We start from the raw sequence: 21,529 nt of genomic DNA, 5'->3' as shown, positions 1-21,529 counted from the left end.
TATATGTTGTTAGCAATGCGAGTGTGGGCGGGGCCCGAATCTCATAGTAGCTGAGTATGGGCGAGGCCCGTATCTCATAGATAGCTGATATGGTATATATTTATATGCTAGTGAAATTTGTTGTTCGTTTAGAGCTTGTATGTATCTTCATGACTAGTGAGGGTGGGCGGGGCCCGTATCTCATAGTAGCGGAGTGTGGGCGGGGCCCGTATCTCTTATTAGTCGAGTGGGGGCGGGGCCCGTATCTCGTAGCTGTACTTGATTATGATATATGATATATGACTGAACGATAGATTAGTTATACATGTTGTCTATGTGATACTTGTATGTTTTGGCACAACAGCTGAGTGTGGGTGAGGTCCGTATCTCACAGTAGTCGAGTGTGGGTGGGGCCCGTATCTCGAAGTAGCTAAGTGTGGGCGGGGCCCGTATCTCAGAGATAGCAGAGTGTGGGCGGGGCCCGTATCTCCTAGATAGCGGAGTGTGGGCGGGGCCCGTATCTCCATGAGTGTGGGCGGGGCCCGTATCTCCTAGTTGCATGTTATATGTGGATGGTATGTTGTAGATTGGGGAGACTGACTAAGCTTCGTGCTTACGGCTTTCAGTTTTGGTTTCAGGTACTCAATTTTCAAAGGAGGAGCTCGGGAAGATTGCAGTGCACACACTATTTGTTTAACCTGGGATGTTTATACTCTGATATATTTGACATGTGACCTATGACTTTATATGATGAAGATATTTATGGTTTTATTAATGGTTTTAAAAATGAAATTTTTGGACTGTATTTTTGGGATGTTACATAGCATTATATGAGTTTTGGTCCCATTTTGGTCTCATGGTGATTGGTCCTTATTGCTAACTCCTTTAAGTTTAATCCGTTAACTGAAGGGCATTTTCGTCATTTCACTACCACAGGGACCATTTATGATGTTTTCACTTATTAAAAAAATGAAATAATATGCAAAAGGGATCCTCCCCCCCACTCTCTCTAGCAAATTCGCACACACATACCTACACTTCTACTTCCCTTTTTCCTCATTTACTATCTTCTCTCATTTTTGTCGATCGAAGCTAGCATCTATGGTAACAAACAATAATGACATGAAAAGTGAATTCGAAGAAGCATTTGACCAACAGAAGGGACGATTTCTTCTCTGAATTTATATGGAGTCTCTTATTTCTTCCATCGGGGTTTTTTTCTTCATTTTAATTTATATGCTATCACTAATCTCTAAATGATGAGCGAATCTTCCAGCAACAATAACTCTACCACGGTTCATGCAATCGAATGTTTCAGTGGCTATAGGAGGATGTGTTTGACCAAAAATGTCAACAAAATATTTGCTATTTGCTTTAATATTGCTGGATCTGCTACTCTTACCCTAGCTTGTGCTGATAGCCATAGTTTTTCTTCTTCGTCATCTAAATTTTAGTCCAGTCCTAATCTTAAAATTTCGTGACACTCAGATGAAATATTCATCATTTTAGAGCCTAGAAGTTCATCAAACAAATAAGAGAGAAGCCGAACGAAATGAAATTCCACCTTCATAAATGTACTCATAATCATGATTCTCAAAGGCAAGAGTTATCTTGCAAACCCATGTATTCTAGACTCACCATTCTTCTTCTTCATCATGGAGGTAAACTAATATTTGACTTTTGGTCTCCGCCTTGGCCATTTATTCCCAAATTCATTCCACACGCACACACACACAAGCTTCTTCGTTCTTGACCAATCACAAACTTATCAAGCCCTTTACAGTTCTTTTTAGGTGTTGGGAAGTAATGCCCCAAAGCAGATCCTCCCCAATTCCCATCTCCAGAACCTTTGCCCAAACTCACTGGTGCTTGTGTCACTGTCATCTTAAAACCCAGCTGAGGAACAATCCCATCTCCAGGAGGCTGCCAAACCTCAGGCAGATCACCATAACCACCACTGCCTTTACCACCAGACTTTTTTTCCTCCACCGTCGGCTCAATGGTTATAGAAACAGAAACAGAGGTCGGCGTCGTGGTTTTTTACAGGGAAAAGCTTGGTTTGTAGTCTCTGATTTGGACTCTCATTCTGTATTTTGTGTTTGTAGAGAGATTGGATACAAACAAAAATATGGATGAAGAAGAGGATGCATTAATCGAAAAGAGATTTAACTCGTGTTATGATGATGAAGAAGTTACAGGTGAATGATTTTGAATGAGAGAGAGAGAGAGAGTCAGACCCCCTTTGCATTTTTTTTAAAATAACTGGAAACATTATAAATGGTCCCTGTGGTAATGAAATGACGAAAATATCATTCAGTTAACGGATAAAACTTAACGGAGTTAGCAATAATGACAAATCGTTAAAAGTTTTGAAAGCACAAGGACCATCTATGATGTTTTTTAAACCACGGGGACTAAACTTCAGATCTGGAGAAACCACATGGACCGTTTATGATGTTATATATATATATATATATATATATATATATATATATATATATATATATATATATGTGTGTATGTGTGTGTGTGTGAAAATATGAATAGTGTATGCGTTCTTTAGGTTTTTGTTTATGTGATTCTCTAAAACGTGATGTGCACCATGCATGTATATGTATTTTCCTTCCATGTGAAAAAAAAATATATACTTCTTTCCATTATTTGAGTTCTTTTTTAATATATATATATATATATATATATATATATATATATATAGAGAGAGAGATCAAATAAGAGGAAATTTTTAACAGAAAGATAAGAAATTTTTTATATATAAATTTTTTTAACGAACTAACAAAATGAATTATTAGATGAATCAAAAGTATAATGATGCATAAGAAAGAATTTTCAAAAACATTTTCATTATTTATTTTTCAGTAAATTAAGCAAAAATTTACTTTTATGATAATTTTAATAAATAACAACAAAATCATCACATAAATGAATAATCGAGATGTTTTTTCGATATTTTTTTTTGTGAATCATGTTATTTTCTATTCATCTAATGATTCTTTTTTTGGTTCGCCAAAAAAATATGCAGAAATAAACCTTTACCTTCATATCAAAATTTTCTTTCTTTCTCTCTCTCTCTCTCTCTATAAGGTATAAACATAAATATTTTATTTAAAAATCGTAAATTTTTTATTACAAAATAACTAATAATAAAATGTAATAATTATTTCCTCGTACGAAACAATTCGCCAAAACAGCTATTTATCACCGCCGTTTTGCGCGGACAAGCATCTAGTATGTGTGTTTGTGTGTGTGTGTATGTGTATATATATATATATATATATATATATATATATATATATATATATATATATATATATATAAAGGTTGTAGATTCAGTAAGAAACTTTTTTTCGTAGAGTGGTAAGAAGTTTTTTTTTTCTGCATATATTTTTGACGAACGAAACAAATGAATCACTAGTGTGTGTGTCTATATATATATATATATATATATATATATATATATATATATATCGGCTTAGGTTATTATATTCTAACTAATTATTGTGTGGATGTAAGAATGATTATGAACCAATCATTTTAGTTATTTTAAGAAAGTGATTAATAAATATTATTGAATTAAAAATAATTGAAAAATACCATCTAATTTCATTGTAAGGGTATTTTAGTCAATTAACTTAAATTTAAAAAAGGAAAATTGCGGATTTTAGGAAATAATTAATTCTCTTAACTTTAAAAATATTATTTTTTTAAATTAGTTCAATTTCAAAAATTAGAAGCATAATCAATTTTATTCTGTCAGAATGTTATTTTGTTAGAATGATGTTAGATGAAAATTTTCTGACAGAATACTATAAACATATATTATCAAAATTAATTATTTTGAATGAATAAAAGTTTTATATGAAACGAATTTTAATTTTTTAGAATTAGTAATTACATTCATTCTTAAAGAATACAACTATGAATATAAATTACATTCGTTCTGAAAGAATACGACTGATAATGGTTAACAATTGCATTTATTCTTAAAGGAGTAAAATTAAGAATGGTTAAAAATCAAATAAAAACATTGAAAACTAAGTAAAACACTAATAACAACATTCTTGAACAATCATGTAAAAAATATTACAAGTTGGTCCATTCTAAAAATAACATGTTGATGATGAAATATGAAAGAATATGCTGATGTATTCTGAAAGAATAGATAGATTCATTATGAAAGAACCTCCATGATCTGTCTTCGACAAGTTTGGATAAATGTTGCAATTCACCTTCCCCCACAAAATTCTTACTTTTTGTATCCAATTTTGATGAACTGAAAACATATATATTGAAACATCCCAAAAATATAGACCAAAAATTTCGTTTTAGATCGGTAGTAAAAACCATCAATAACATCAATCACATAAAAATCATAGTCATGTATCTCAAAAACATCATCAAATCTGTCAATGTATCAAAATCATATATCATAAATCAGAGTGAATCCTCCGAGGCTAAAAACAGTGGTGTGTGCCATGCAGTCATCCCGAGCTCTTCCCCTTACTAGTGTAAGTACCTGAAACCCAAACTGAAAATTGTAAGCACGAAGCTTAGTGAGTCTCCCCAACTACCACATACCATACACATAACATATAAGCATATCTTGGGCCCCGCCCCTGCTACATCGAGTCAAGCTCGGCATCGGGCCCCGCCCGACATCGAACCCTATTCGGCATCGGGCCCCGCCCGACATCGAGCAAATCTCGGAATACATAAGAGCATAATCAGTAATACACATAAACCTAAGCACATAACATTAACACTTAAACATTCCTCGGGCCCCGCCCGACATCAGACCGTAGTTTGATAACATACTAACATTCCTCGGGACCTCCCCGGCATCGAACCGGAGTCCGGAAACATACAATACAAACACATTTAAGAATCACAAAGACATCAAGCATACAAGCATTCCTCGGGACCGCCCCAGCATCGGATCGCAATCCGGAAAAGCATATAAACCTACATCGGGCCCCGACCGGCATCGGACCGTAGTCCGGAACTACTACTAACTAAACAGGCCGACCTTGGTGCCTTAGACCCGTTCCTACTGGAGGAAACTCACCTCGAATGCTAGATGTGAAATCTCGTGTGAGGAATCTCTGACGGCTAGTTACCTCCTAACTCGGCAAGTTCCTGTTCTACTCAGACTCATGGTCAGCCGAGTCAACTCGTCGAGTCCCTTCGCAGACTCGTCGAGTTCTACCTGGCATACAATCGGGACATCCCGGCTTCAACTCGTCGAGTCCCTTACTGGACTCGCCGATTTCCCCTGTCTGTTTGGCTATTTTAATGGCTTAAACACCTACATTTTAGATCCAAGCTTCATACTTCACATAACCCCTGAAAATGTCCTTTTAAGGGTAAAGTTTTCTGACTTTACCCCTTAATACTACTTCTTAAAGGGTTTAGCTCAAACCCTAATTACTTGGGACCTAGAACTTAGTCCTTAAGCCTTCCATACACCTAACTCAAGCTTACAACCTCATATCTAAACCTCTAACACTAATTGGACACGTAAAGTCCCCACCTTTCCCACATGCATGGCCTTTTGGGGGCTAAAAAGGCCAATATGACTCTCCAAAGCTTGCATAGGAGCTCCAATGGCAAAAGTTTGCACCTTTATCTCATAACAGCCCCTCAAGGTACTAGATTTGGAAGAATACCCTCTTGGGTCGATCATTTCCCAAAAGCTATAAATCTTGGACCAAAAACCCACATAAAGAAGACATAAATAGATCTGATGAACTAATAGCCAAGATAGAAGCTTGATTACCAGAAAGGGTAGCAAATGGAGTGTAGCTTCTAGATCTACTCTTCCCTTCTTGAGTCCTCTATCTTCTTCTTCTTCCACAAGCTTCAAACGCACACAAAGGTCACTCAAATGGCTCTCACTCTCAAAGAAAGCTCTAGGGTTTCATGGATTAGGGTTTGGGACAAGGAGGCTGTAAATGAGGCCAAGGGGTGAGGGTTAAGGAGCTTAAATAGGGTGAAAAACCCCAAAATTAGGGTTTCATCATGGCCGAGATACTCGTCGAGTTGAGGGCTCCTGACTCGTCGAGTAGATAGCTAAAACCCCGCGCATAATCTGCCTTATGCTCGACGAGTTAGGGCGACCAACTCGTCGAGTTCCTCTCTTAAAATGAATAAATAAATGAGTTAAATGCATACCAGGAACCAGACGTTACATATATCAAATTAAATAACAAGTTACATCTTTTTTAGATTACACAAATATACTTTCCATGAAAAGTGATCATGAAAAGGGGATTGAGATTAACCTCATATTAAAAAAATAAAATGAAGCCGACCTAAATGAAGAATCCTCCGGCGACCCACTCCCACTGGAAAACAGGAAACGACAATTAGGGAGTTGAGATTTTAACTAATTGAAAGTTTGAATTGAAGAAACGATGTTGATAGAAGAGTACGCAAAACCCTATTCCAACAGAACCAGTCTGCGACCAACAATAGTTGAGGAGATGGAATTCAAGAAAACAAAAATCAATTTATTACACGAAAGTAGAAAACTAAAAAACAACAAGAATCGTTGATTACCGAGTTAGTATCCATGGTTAGAGCTTGTAATCAGTATCACTAGAACGTCGATTCAGCTATAAGTGAGGCTATCTTCTTCTGGAAAAAAAGTTTTCTTCCCCAAGAATTGCTCTCCCACTTGTTTTTAACATCTACAAATATTTAATGATCAGTTATCTCACAACCCACAAGAACAAAAGACCCAACAAACAAATTGATACTTACCAGCTGCCTCTAAAGCAGCAACATGAGTTTTCTTCTTTGGGACTCTGTTGATGTTAATTTTGATGTTTGTGAGTGTTAGTCTCTTGAAGTTCATTTGTATCCCCGAACCATTTCAGGTGCATCCATAAGAGTTTATCAATCAATTAGGGGGAGTGTTCTTGGATCTGATAAATAAGTAGCAGTGGGCTAAATACACAAATTTGTCTCAGAGTATAGCAACGGGTACATATAGGAAATTAGGAATTCATCTAAGAGTTATATAAAAAGTAAAAAACCCTAATCGCTGGTTAAAAAATGGCTCAATCGATATAAAAATATAGATTCCAAGAGATAAACACAAACAAAATGTGCGTATAAATGTGTTATCAATTTGTTTGTCCCCTAAAAACATAGAGTGACAATGTCTTTGCAATTTATATCAAAAAATCACATCGCAATCAGCAATCAGCAATCAAAATAGTAACGAACCTACAGAAAGAAATGGAGACTGACCAGATAAATCGGTATCATGTTGTTTCCTATGCTGCTTCTTTTCCCAACCTATCATGTCATCCTTTCCGCCAAACAGCGGGAAGGCGAACGGCGTCGGCGGGAAGATGGAATCGGTGACGGAAACTGTAAGGAAAGCAGCACCGAGTGGAGATGATGTCAAGGAATTGGAAGTAGCTCCGCAGTTGTAGCCACGACCGGAGAAACTGCTAGAACTTTCAGACTCGTTGACGTCAGCGCTAAGACTGTAGCTCTCATCGCAACATCGCTCACTGCTAGTCCTCGAGTTATTATTGACGGTTTCTTCGTATAGGAGTTGAGGCGTGGGAATCTTCGATAGAGCGATGATGGTGGGGGATAGGGGTCTGCTTTGTTGCGTTTTAAACTAAATTGGGCTCAAGATTATTAGACATACTTAACAGCTACTCTTGTATTTATTTATGTATAGTATTTAATTCTTTGAGGTTGTAATGTGGAAATTACATTTCTATAAATCATAAGTCTCTCCACCTAATTGGGTGTGATGTGTACCATTATCATGGTATCTAGAGCCAATTAATCCCACCCTTTTTCTATTCCCCTTCCCTGTCATTCTTTCTTTTTTTTCTTCAGTTTTTTGCATCTCTAATCTTCCCATGGCTTCTTCTTCTTCTCACGATCATACCCTATCCATGAACACAGTTCTTCATCTGATATCAAACAAATTGTCATCTACCAATTATCTTTTATGGAAAAATCAAATGATTCCTCTCCTCACCTATCAGAATCTGTTGGGCCATGTAGATGGGTCTCTTCCCGCACCTGATCTGGTAGTTCTCACTGATGGCAAGTCCTCGCCAAACCCGAAATCTGCTGCGTGGCTCTCTGCTTTCGCTAAATATCAGTAGGATAATCAAATTGGGTTTTAAACTAAATTCCCTAATTCAAAGGGATATTAAATGCTTTCGCTATTTACTTAAATTAAAAAGGTTCAAGATTACTATTATACCCTTTAAAGAATTTATTAATTATTTAATATTTTTTTAAAATTGATTGGTCCACAATCATTCCTACATCCACACAATAATTAGTTAGAATACTTGAACCTCTCTTTCTCTCTCTCTCTCTCTCTCTATATATATATATATATATATATATATATATATATATATATATATATATATATATATATATATATATATATATATATATATAGAGAGAGAGAGAGAGAGAGAGATGATCAAATTAGAACACCTAAAAGGCTGAGAACGCGAAAACAATTCTGAACCAATCAATGTATAATGACATAAATGTAACTTTACAATGTAATTAACTATGGATAAATGATGGTAATTAAATGATTACTGTAATCGTGAGATGTAATCTAATTAATTGATTTTTTTCCTAAATATTAGGATTTTATGGATTCTATATTTTTAATTACCAGAAATTATTAAAATTATAATTTCATGTGATTTCCCAAAAAAAAACATTTTTTTTGTTTTTTTTTATGAATCAAATATCAAATAGATAAAAAAAAAATTCGTTTCATTGGTATATTTGTAATCATATATGATTAAAAAACATTTGTAATCATATACAATGTATATAAAAATAATTTTGTAAGAATTTTATTTGACTTGATTATGTTATTCGTGATTGATTATAAGTGACGACAAACACTCTAAGGAATAAAACATCATGCAAAGATAAAAAAAATCAATACAATTATAATCATAAATGAATAAATCATATTACAAAGATAGAAAAACGAATACATTTGTAATCATAATGGAATAAAAGTCAATGTGAAAATAAAAATATAGTTTAGTTGTAATCACAAATGAATGAAGAAGATAAAAAAAATCTAATTTAATGCAATTTTTCTTGTTGCTACCATCGTGCACAAAACAAAGTTGGTGCACATTTGATCATTGCGGATTCACACCTGAAAATACGATTTTAAGGATATTAAAAAAAACAATTTACAAACTATAATGTTGTGTGTTCATCTTTCACAAATGAATGAATGTATGTGTCTCTTGATGACAGAAAAAGAAAAACACAACCTCAATTTCTTTCTTTCTTTTTCTATAATCATATATACACAAAAATGCAATATTTTACCATGAAATTATTTAACCATTTATTTTCTGCAATAACAAAAGAAACAACTAACGTTGGATAGAAAGATGTAATTTCCAAAAAAAAAATTAAATGATTAGTTTTTTTTAAGTTTTTAATGTGAACCTTATAATGATTAAAAGCTTTATTCATATATGATTATAGCTATATTCATATATGATGTATAATCATATTTATGTATGACTAAAATCCCTTTAAAATTATTGTTAAGATATTTTTTTATAAATAAATGATAAGTTATTTGTAAAATACTGAACATGATTTGGCAAGGTTGTAACAGTTACAACTTTTTTGTATAAATTACCATCATCTTCAAGAGTGAAACAAAAAAATATTGGTTTAGAATGATCTTATTATAACCCCATCAAAAAAATATTGGCTTAGAATGGTCTTATTATAACCCCATCGCCCACAAGACGTCACCTCCGACCTATCATTACCGTCGGAAACTCTAAGTTCGTCGTGCTCCGCCATCAACAACGTCGATCGGCTAATCTGTTGGTCCGAACAATATCCATGGCTGCTTCCTCTTTGTTTCAAATCCATTTCATACTCAAACCCTTTTTTTGTTTTCACGATAGGAGAGATGAAGAATATGGGATTGAAAGGGTACGGTGGTTGGAAGATATTGAAGGTGGATCCTGGTGAACGCGTGGTGAACCAGTGGTGGTCCGACGGTCTTGGATGGTGGTAAATAATGGTCCAACATCAGTGGGTTGATGATTGTGTTTCGGTGAAACGTAGCCGATGGTGATTGTTTCTATGTTGGTGTGTTTTATGGTGGTGATTTCGCTGGAGCTGATGAAATGAAGATGGTGGTGATGGGAGAATGATGAAGACGGCAAGTATGAGAGACGTAATGATAGGGTTTGTGATAACCTAGTTTGGTTGATTTCATTTGAAGAAGGTTGACTGAGTTTAATTTCCATATAATAGTTGCTAATTTTGTGGAAAGAATCAAACAGAAAATTACATTCATACCATTTTCCTATATTTTGAAATTTAAAAATATATATATATTTAAATTAGTTGGAAATTAAATAAATGCCAAATTAATTTCAGCTTCAGATTTTGAAATTAGAATGGTACATAATTATTCTCGTGTTGTCAACCTTTTTAGTTTTCTCAATTGATCCTACTCCTATATATATATATATATATATATATATATATATATATATATATATATATATATATATATATATATATGGGAAAAGTGAATATAAGACTGTTATATATCTAAGCTTAGGTGTGGAACCAATAAAACTACGTAGTTTTGATGTTAATCCTAACAAATTAATATTTTGATTTCCTTATTTTTAGTATCAAAAGATCTTCCCCATCTACCACTTCAAAATCGTTGATCTATTTTCCTTAATATCATCTTTGATTATATTTATCTTCTCCGTCCTTCAAAATTTCTTGCAAATAATTCTGGAAATTCATTGTTCCAATCACCGTCATCTTATTTTACGTATAAACTACAAACTAAGTGTGTTGTTTCCTCAATTCAATTACAAAAAAAAATGATAGTAGCAGGACACGTGTTTGTATGCTACTTCAAAAAAACATGGATTATAAATTGAATTTAATACACACTAACCAATTGCATTTACGACATGTTATGCGATTTCTAGAATACAATAGGCATCTTTTGATGATTTAATTGCTAAACATATTTATTGTAATTGGATTTTGCTTTGTATGAATACACGGATAATTATAATGAGATTTAGTGATGTCAAATAAAAAATAACTGAACGTTGTATGAAATCCGATGATTATGACTTTGAGAAGCAAAGAATAATGATGAACTGATGTTGTCAAATAAAAAATACCACGAGAAGATGAAGTCTGATTTATATGAATTTTTAGGATAAAAGAAAAATTAAGCTAAAAGGAAGCAAAATGACCTAGTTTTGATAGGTTCCACACCTAAGGTTAAGTATATAACAGCCTCATATTCACTATCCCATATATATATATATATATATATATATATATATATATATATATATATATATATATAGGAAAAAGTTCAATAGAGAACCATTATTAATCAAGGAACCAATCAAAAGCGTCGAAATTTAAAGCTCTCAACGGCAAAAGGAAGGGTCGCAGACTTTTACAATTGACGCACATGCACCGGATTATAACAAAACTCACTTCCTTTTTTTTGTTTAAAATTTTTTTTAGGCCATGTTTTTTATCGAAAAAAAACCGAGTATACCGTTGTTCACGATTTTTCGTCATCTTTCCAAAGAGATCCATGATGATATATAAAAAACGATTTTTTTTTTCGAAAAAAACTCACTTCATTTTCTTTGTTGAAAAGTTAAGATATGTTTTTTTATAGAAAAAAATTAATAAATATATAAAAATTCATGTTTTTTTGTACTTTTTAAACATAGATTCATATTCATGTAAAAGAAAAACGATATTTCAGTTCATATTCACATTGTGAATCTGTTCATATTCATATTGTGAAGCTGTTCAGATTCACATTGTGAACCTGTGCATAATAGTAAGTCAGATTCACAGTGTGAATCTGAACTGATCGAGCTTTTTTCACATTGTGAATGTTAAAAAATGAAATATTTACAGTTTAGATTCACAGTGTGAATCTACAATGATCGAGGTTTTTTTTTTTTTTTAACATTCTCATATTCACAGTGTGCATAATAATAAGTCGGATTCACAATGTAAATCTGAACAGATCGAACTTTTTCACATTGTGAATGTTGAAAATTGAAATATTTACAGATTAGATTCACAGTGTGAATCTACACCGTTCGAGATTTTTTTTTGTCGGTGTTGATGTTTATTAATAGAGTACAAAAAATTAATATTTTTGGTATAATTAGTTTTTTTTTATAAAAATAAACTTAAATATTGAAAAAACTAACAAAATGACGTGGGTTTTTTCGAAAAAAAAATTCGTTTTTTATATATCAACATTGATCTCTATGGAAAGAGGACGAAAAATCAAGAACGACGTTATATTCGGTTTTTTTTTTTTTTTTTGATAAAAAATGTGGCCTAAAAAAATTTTAAACGAAAAAAAGAGGTGAGTTTTATGGTAAGGAAGTGAATTTTTGGTATAATTCGGTGTGTGCATCCAATATGAAAGTGTACATCTATTTCCTTGGCCGTTGATAATTATAATTGCCGACGCTTACGATTGGTTTCTTGTTAATTATGGTTCTCTATTGAACCTCAATATATATATATATATATATATATATATATATATATATATATATATATATATATATATATATATATATATATATATCCTTAAGTTGTGATTTTATTATATGTAGGGTCACAGCCGACCTAAGGAGAGTTTAAGGTAAATTAGGGGCCCGATTTTAGCCTTTTAAATATATATATGTATATAATATATAATAGATATAAATATGTTTAGTTTCAAAAAATGTCATTGTGCTCAACTGGTAAGGTCATGTGCTCATGCAAAATAGACTCGCGTGCGAAACGTATAGGCCCCCAATTTATTTTTTTAGTTAAACTTGGGTTTTATTCTGCATTTATCGATAATTATTGTGGTGGTCTGATTTATTTGTTTTGATATTTAAACTCCTTTAAAAATACTTTGTTTTTCTTAAATTTAAACTTGAATTTTATACTATATATACTATATGTACATAAATCAATTTGTTACATGGCAAATATAAATTTTGGTTTAGTTGTTACTTTCAATGGAAAATAAGTTCCATAAACTTTAAAATTATTTTTATAATGACTTTTTTATTTAACGGAAAGTAAGTCGCCTATCACTTATTGGATAGTAGTTTTAATCGTTAAAGGGGTTTCATTTTTTTGCACACGGTCTATTAAGATATGTTTGGGCCGCCCTGTGTAGGGTTACTATTTACTCTTGGCACTATCATTTCCTCTCTTTCACTTGTTTATAGAATGTGCTAAGTGAAGAATATTACTGTGACTCTTTGAGATAAGACTTGGTAATGGAAAGTGGAGAATGAAAATTTGTAAAGCAATGTTCAGTGAACGTAATGATGTTCTTTTGCATCATTGGATAATCATACATTTGGTGCTATATGGTGCATTATAAAAATCGAGTGTATTGTTCACTTATTTTAATAAATATATTCAAGAACTTTTATTTTAAAATTTTGTCTAATAAATTAGTTTTTCGTATATAAATGTTATTGTAACCGTGAGAAGTAACTAACGTTTTCAAAATAAGGTTGCAAATCGAATCATGTTTTTATCAGCTTATTAGTTCAATCGGTTTGTTAGATTAGACTGTCCAAAAAATAGGAGGAAGGTAAATAAATTGTCCCCAATGTTTGTCCCAATATGCAAGTTTCATCTAGTTCTTTATTTTTCCATTGGGTTATGTCTATGCTATTGTTTTATATGATCGAAGGTTGTAAAAAATGTTCGATGTTAGTAAGATGTCTTCACTCATGCCGGTAATGACGGTGTCGTACTTCACTCCTACTGGTGATAGTAAAGATGTCTCCGTTCGTGTACCACCGTTTAGAAGGGAAGAAAGGACAAAAAGAAATAAGAAAGCGGTGTTGGTCCAACTCTTGTTGAAGGTCTCGTTCATGAGAAAGAGAAAAAAGTTATGATTTTGTGGGTGAGGCATGCTCTAATTAATGTTACTAAAAAGATAAAACCTAAAAAAAAGAAAAAAGAAAAAGAGAAAATGTCAATGTAACACACTCAACTATTGTCATTTACACGATTTGATTACTAAACTATTTTTTTACACAAGAGGTCATTAAATTTCCTCAACAAGTCACAGTTCCACATAGGCTCGGTACTTAGGCATCTGTAAAAAATAAACGGAAGTGAATTAGTTGAAAGATTACTTGTAAGTTTAATGACCTGTTGCGTAATAAAATAGTTTGGTGACCAAATCGGATAAATGACAATAGTTTATTGTGCTACAGTAATATTTTCCTTATATCTATGGTATTGCTTTTATACTATTTAGTGTACTATAATAAATGAAGGTTTTTTTTGTCACATGTCACACTCTCATTCAATTTGCCAAATATCATTTTTGTGGTTATTTTGAATTAATTTCTTTTCCACATGTCATTTTATGAGTTTTTTTTTTATTTTAATAAATTTTCCACATAATATTTTAATGTAATAATTACAGTAAATATAGTAATAAATGAATATTAATTTCATTAATGGACTTACCTTTTTATTTCAAAATTCCTAAATTAAAGTTCATTAGTTTATTTTGTTTATTTATTTAAATTTACAAGAAAAATCAATTTTAATTCATTATTTTTCTTATTTTCTTATAAATCAAAAGTTCTTAAATATTTAGACTTTTGTATTTAATTTTTTTTAATTAACCCATATAATACATGGATCTTACACCTAGTATCTATTATAATATAAACTTTGTTTAAACTTTATTTTTATAGTATCATATATAGATTATTATTATTTTATATCATCTTATATAATTAAATAGTTTTTAACTTTATTCTTAGACAAAACCTCATAAATGGTCCCTTTGGTTTTTTGAAATCTGGGATATAGTCCCTAAATCCTCATATATGGTCTAGATTAATTTTTATTCGAGTTATTTAAAGAAAAGAAAAACTCTAGGGTTCGATCTCAAGCCTTCTTGGTACATTTGATGCAAGTTATGAAGAAATCAAGTGGTTCACGGTATAATTTCTTCCTCCCTTAGTGTAGAATTCGAGTTTCATCTATAAATTGGGAGTTCTAGCCCAACGGTATCCGATGTTGCCCTCCATCCTTGAGGTCGAGGGTTCAAGTCTCGTGAGGAACATAGGTGGAGATTTAGGAGTAGTTTAGGAGTATAATAGATTTGTCGTTCCAAAAAAATGTAAGATTTTCATCTCATTTGAGGATTAAGGTTTGGTTTTCTAACTTCCCTTAAGTTGTTTTGGTAATCTTGATCTCAATCCAATCACCCCACTGATGGATTTGAGGATTTGGGTGAAACCCTTCATGAACCCTGAAAATCCAAATTGGGGATTTATTGTTTGTATGTTAAATTGGAATAGATTCTACGACTTAGATGTTGTTTGATGACAATGAATCCAATTGGAATACTCAAACACATGAATAATGGTAGAATCATGTATAAGATAGGATTAAAAATGGATTTTGGGACAACATGATGAAATCAATAGAATCCTTTGTAGTTGAGCAATTGATGAGTAAAGGAAGTTCATAATCATGAATGGATACTCTTGGAATGATTTGGATTCAAAACATAAGGTGTTACTTGATTCCTTGATTAATATATGGAATTATTGGCCTTAAGGACATTTTGGGAAATCTAAGGACAACTACATGATGATTGATTAATATATGGAATCATGAATGGATACTCTAGAGATGATATCGGAACACAAACATGAATGAATTCTAGTGAAGTTCTAGCTCTAGTGATTGTTTTGGCCCAAAGCGTAATTTAGGAAACATGGAATAGAATTGAGGGTTCCATAGTTACATTAGATACTTACAATGATATTGGTTGATTTTTATGTACTTGACAACACCCGATGATGTATTAAATGATTTGGGAATAAGTCTCAAAATTGATTGAGGATGATAAATGCAGATCCATATTATTACTACTAGTCAGTTGGTATTATTCATTATACCATTGCTTCATATACACCACAACAAAAGGCGTATCAAAAGCGAAAAAAATAGAGGGGATTAGGGGAGAAACCATATCATGCTATGTAGTAAATAGAGTTCAAAATAAAAGAAACAAAATAGGTCATTATGAACATCAGTTAGACAAATTCCAAATTTGAGGTTAAGCTTAGGGTTGTCGAGTGGTTATAAGAGTAGATAAGACCAAGAAGAAAGCATTATGGGAGAGAAGAATTGATTGTATAATATTGGATATGCTAAAAATCCCAAAGCATATAGGTTTTATGTAATATAACTTAATGATGAAGATCGAATGCGTTGCCTGCAGCTGATGAAGACCGAAGGGAGGCTGCCTCAGAGTCGCATAGCTGGCAAATGACGCATGAGCAACTCCAAGAAGGCTCGACTGTGAAGAAGGGGCTAGAACCAAGGGCGTATCTAGCATGTAAGAAGGTAGGTCCTAGGACCTACCTAAAATATGAATTTCATTTATAATATATATACCACAAAAATTAGGAACTACCTTAGAAAAAATAGAGGACCTACCTTGAGTTGGTTTTTTTTTTAAAATGTATTAAAAAACCATTTTAAAAGGAGAAAAAAATAAGTTACATGGGGCATTTGTGGTGTTAAATATATAGGGTTAAATATAATATATAGTTTTTATCAAACAATAAGGTATCAATGCACTAATAATCAACTAGTTTTGCATTAAACCGTTCGGTTTTTTCAATTATATTTCAGTCGGTTTTTTAAAAATTTTAATTGGTGGTGCCTGATCGGTTTTTTCGGTTATATTTCATTAAATCGTACACGACCCGACCCCTCACAAGTGTTGTTGATTTTTTTTATCGGCTTCACTTAATTTGGGAACCACGTGATATTTTATTCTAAATTCGCCACTGGCTAGAACAAGAGTTGGTTATCCTAAAATAAAACTTGGTTTTGACCTTGAGAACCTGAAAAAGAATTAGAGTTAGCGGAAACATTAGAATTAACCCCACACCCCTTTGGTAGCAAATCACCCATTATTTTTGCCCCTATTAAATTTATTTTTCGATTTTCCACTGGTAGATGTGGAGGACTACAATGCAGCGAATGATGTAAGAGAGGCATCACCGGTAAGATTAATCGATTCTTTACGAGACTCATGTATGAGGAACATGTTCTTTGATTCGAGGAACGAAGGGAATGTCTTTGTATTTGTGATCACATCAACAATGTTATGGTAGGAGGGTGGTAATTGTTGAAGGATTTGCATGACAAGTTCGATTTCATCAATTTTGGAATCACAATTTGCAAAAGCCTCGACTAGATTGTACAAGAAGTGAAAAAATTTAGTAATATGGGTTGATCCTTTTTTCGTGTTGCGGAATTGCTCTTGGAGTTGGAGCATCCGAGACATTTTGTTGTTGAGAAAAAAACTCGTCTACATCGAAATCCATGATAACCCAAACATAGGAATGAATTATCAATAAAATTGACTTTTAAACTCAACATGATCAACTAAGATATCAAGGAATTTGATTATTATTATACCTTATCCCCCTCCCCCCCCCCCCCCCCCCCCCCCCCCCCCCCCCCCCATTTCATGGTAGACAAGATTCTGTTTTACGAAATACATTCATCATGCCTATTAAATCTTTTATTTTTTTCTCTATTCCTTGAGTTCACTTGCGTAGGTAGATACAACTAGCACTCATCGAGTAATAAAAACAAACATATTAGTATCTAACTCATGTATTGTATGACACAAATTTATGTCCATATAATGTCGAATTGTCAATGTTATTTGACACCGATGATATCAAACAGTAATAGTAACAATCACATGATAAAATACAAAGAAACTCCATTCAACACCATAACAGAAACCGAAAAACTTCATGTTCCAAGAAGATCCACCAAGATCATGCATTTTGCATTTCGACCACCTTTTTCCAAGAAGGTCGGGTAGAGATTTCTTCCCACCATCGTCCCACATTCTTCCTTGACTTGAACAGCTCAGCCCTGTTAGTTTTCTCCACCAAGTATTGGGTGTTAGGCAAGTGAGAGAGATCAGCCAATGTGAACTCATCACCTGCTAAGTATCGACTCACACCAAGCCTCTTCTCATAGACATTAAGAACTTTTACAAGCTTTGATTCGTTTTGTTTGATCAATGCCTCATCTTGTTTCATTTTCATTCGTGGAGCAAAAAATAGCTGAAAGGTGAGAATTGAGCTTGGGGGATTGAAGCTTTGTGATTCTGCTTCTAGCCATTGATCGATTGAAGCTTTTACCAATGGGTTTGTTCCAAATAGGCCAATGGTTCCTTTGTTTTGGTACTTTTCTGCTATATATCGACATATGGCTCTAGACTCTGTAATCCACACAAAGAATCCATCAATTCTTAACATTTCATGTTATGCAAGAAACATTAGTAACAAATGTGGGGCTGTTTATCATATACGCCAATGGAATCCGGAAAAGTAAAGAGACAGTTTCATGTTCGAAAGTACAAAAAAGGGAGATGCTTTAGAGTTTGGTTATCATGCATTGATGCTCTCGTCTTTCAAAGATGATATTATGCAGATGGATTTCTAAGGTAATTAGGCACACCCAGAGATGACTGAATCGTAAATGATTGGCATCGCTAGTATAAGTTCATGATGCACACATACACAAGAAGAGGATATACCAAATAAGGTGATTTCATCATCTTGAAATGCCGGAACTTGGCCAAAGGGCTGTATCAGAAAGAGCAATAAAGAGAGGTGAATTGCGATTCTCTTTCAAGCATTTAAAGTTTAAACAAACAGTTAGAATCCATGAGTTACTTGAATCAGTTTACACCAAAATCGTAAACGGTGCAATTACCTGCTACACTAAGATTCAGGACAGGTAATTCGACAAGAAAAACGAGCTGCATTAAACTCAAATTTCCCCCAAGCATAATTAAACGACGAATAACGAAAGAAGAAAAAAATCAGAGTAACCCATTATATGTACCTGAATTTTAAGGTAATCAGGTTTCTTTTGTTCGCCTTTCGCCATGCTGATGGGTACAAGCTGAAATGGGACATCTTTCTCAAGGAGACAGGCCAAGACCCTTGACACGGCGGTCGAGAATGGTGGTCCGTACACCTTCACCGGCGTAGCCATTGAACTAGCGGATAAGTCAATTGGATGAGTTCAGCTTCTGTTTTATGGGCGAAAAGGTTGGAACGAGGCTCATCACGTGATTGAACATGAATGGGTTCCCTGCTTATCACGTGATTGTACATGAACGTGATTCCCTGCTTGATATACTAATCTTGTATTTTAGACTAAACTAGTGAGTCTCGGGGTTTTTTTTTAAGTGTTTTCGTTGTGTATTAGCCTATTAGAAAATCAGATGAGGGAAAATAAAATGATGAAAGTGATATTTTTTATAAAGTTGAAGGTGAATGGGGTGAATATAATGTTTTTAAAAGTAAAGGGATGGAAGATATCACTTTACAAAATAGATGGGTTGCACTGACGGATTATATAAAGTTGAGAAATGAAAGGTGAATGGGTGAAAGACTAAATGACATATTTTACAAAGTTGAAGGTGATATTTTAAAAAGGGGTAAATTATACAAATCGTCCCTCGTGCATATGTCAAAAAGCACGTTTAGTCCCTATTTTCAAAAATTAACTCAGATAGTCCCTAGGTTTGTTTTTTTTTTTTGCATGCTTAGTCCCTCCGCAGATAAAAAGACCATTTTGCCCTTATTTATTTATTTTTTGATTTATTTATATTTATTTGTTATTTATTAATTATTCATTAATTTGTTTATTATAAAAAAATAATTGTTATTGCATTTAAAAAAGAAATGGGTCAGTACATTTGATAACTCATTTCCCCCTCCCATTCTTCTTCTTCTTCTTTAGACCACCCACATCGACGGATTCCACTGCTCCGACAACTCCCAGACATCTTCGGTTTCAAACAGAGAAAATCGACTCCAAGATACCGGCCAATTTCAATCTTTATTTTACTTTCGTCTCCTCTTTCCCCTCTTCTGATCTCATACTTACATCTCCCCTTCTATCTCTCTCGCACAGAAGACCACTACTTCAGATCTAGGTTTTCAAACAAAGGAAACCCGAGGTGGCGCACAAGTGACGATGACGATGGTAACGCACATGTGACGATCTGTAAACGATGACGATGGTGAAGCTCGATTTAACATCCTAGGCGGTGGTTTAAAACCCTAGGTGGTGATTCAAACATATCCATATGTTCTCCACAAATTACACGGATCGATTGAGAACAAGTAACCTGATCGGGTGAATTAAACCACCATCACCAGCAACAGTTCTGTTGCTGCCCTTCCTCCTTCTTCGCCAATCTTCTTCATGTCTCGCTCTCTCTTTCTCAATTTCTAAAACCATCTGAGTTTCAAATTTCAGATTCAGAAACCATAGATGAAAGGTGGAATTTCGGGTGGTCGGAGATGATGATAGGAGTAGGATCAACGGAAGGAAGATGAGAGAGGGTTTGCTGGAGAGATTATCCATCGGCGGTGACTTAAGAGTGATTTTAAGGTTTTATCAAGAGTTTAGAAGAGGATGAAGAAGATAGATCTGGGAAAAGTGGGGTGGGATTGGGTTTGGGTATTAAGTGAGTCCATATTTTTTTTATAATTAATAATAATAATAAAACATTAAATTAATTGAAAATGAAATATACAAAGGGCATTATGGTCATTTCAAATCTGACAGGGACTAAAATCGAAACAAAACCGTGTATCAGGGATGAAGCATGCAAGATTTAAACAAACGAGGGACGGTCCGAGTTAATTTTTGAAAATAGGGACTAAACGTGTATTTTGGCATATGCACGAGGGACGATTGGCGTAATTTACCCTTTAAAAAGTATATGGATAAAAAAAATAGGGTAAATTACATCAATAGTCCCTCGTGCATATGCCAAAAAGCGTGTTTAGTCCCTATTTTCAAAAATTAACTCGGACCGTCCCTTGTTTTATTTAACCTTGCACGCTTCATCCCTGAAAGCCGATTTTGTTGCGAATTTAGTCCCTGTCAAGTTTGAAATGACCAAAATACCCTTGTATTTTTATTTTTCAATTAATTTAATTCTTTTATTATAGGTTTCAATTAAAAATTAAAAAATAAATAATAAACGCCTCTTTACTTTCCCTAACCATCCACAATCGCAGAAAACATACACACATATCAAATCGATGAGAGGGAAAACAGAGACCTTTAACTCATTGGTCAGTCACCGGCTACCATCGTCGCTTCCACTTCTCCGATGAACCTTCCCCATCGCTTTCACTGTATTACTAATCGAGAAAACAAGAAAAAAAAACACACAAACTGTAGATCGGTGGTTGTGGTCTGAGTTTTTTGGGAGGAGATCGGTGGTGGATTAACATCTTAACGATGATCAGAAAAGAGAGCGGGATAAGGAGGAAGCATGGGTGTGTTTGTCAATAGGGGAGGACCAGTGGGATTTCGATCGCTAGGACATTTC

The 21,529-nt window shown here is 33.6% G+C and overlaps 1 protein-coding gene across 1 annotated transcript; it reads right to left on the bottom strand.

Moving 5' to 3' along the window:
* Positions 1-17,747: 17,747 nt before the first annotated feature.
* Positions 17,748-19,227, bottom strand: LOC145135962 (glutathione S-transferase F9-like). Its single transcript, XM_079070177.1, has 3 exons — positions 19,015-19,227; positions 18,704-18,752; positions 17,748-18,385 (listed from the first exon to the last, which is right to left on the bottom strand). Exons 1-3 carry the CDS (start codon positions 19,165-19,167, stop codon positions 17,934-17,936), a joined length of 654 nt encoding a protein of 217 aa, XP_078926303.1. The 5' UTR covers positions 19,168-19,227; the 3' UTR covers positions 17,748-17,933.
* Positions 19,228-21,529: the final 2,302 nt, after the last annotated feature.

Source organism: Lactuca virosa, chromosome 9 (genome assembly GCF_052849685.1).
Source record: "Lactuca virosa cultivar CGN04683 chromosome 9, Lactuca_virosa_CGN04683_v6, whole genome shotgun sequence".
Taxonomy (NCBI): domain Eukaryota; kingdom Viridiplantae; phylum Streptophyta; class Magnoliopsida; order Asterales; family Asteraceae; genus Lactuca; species Lactuca virosa.
This window is presented reverse-complemented; position numbering and strand designations above follow the sequence as displayed.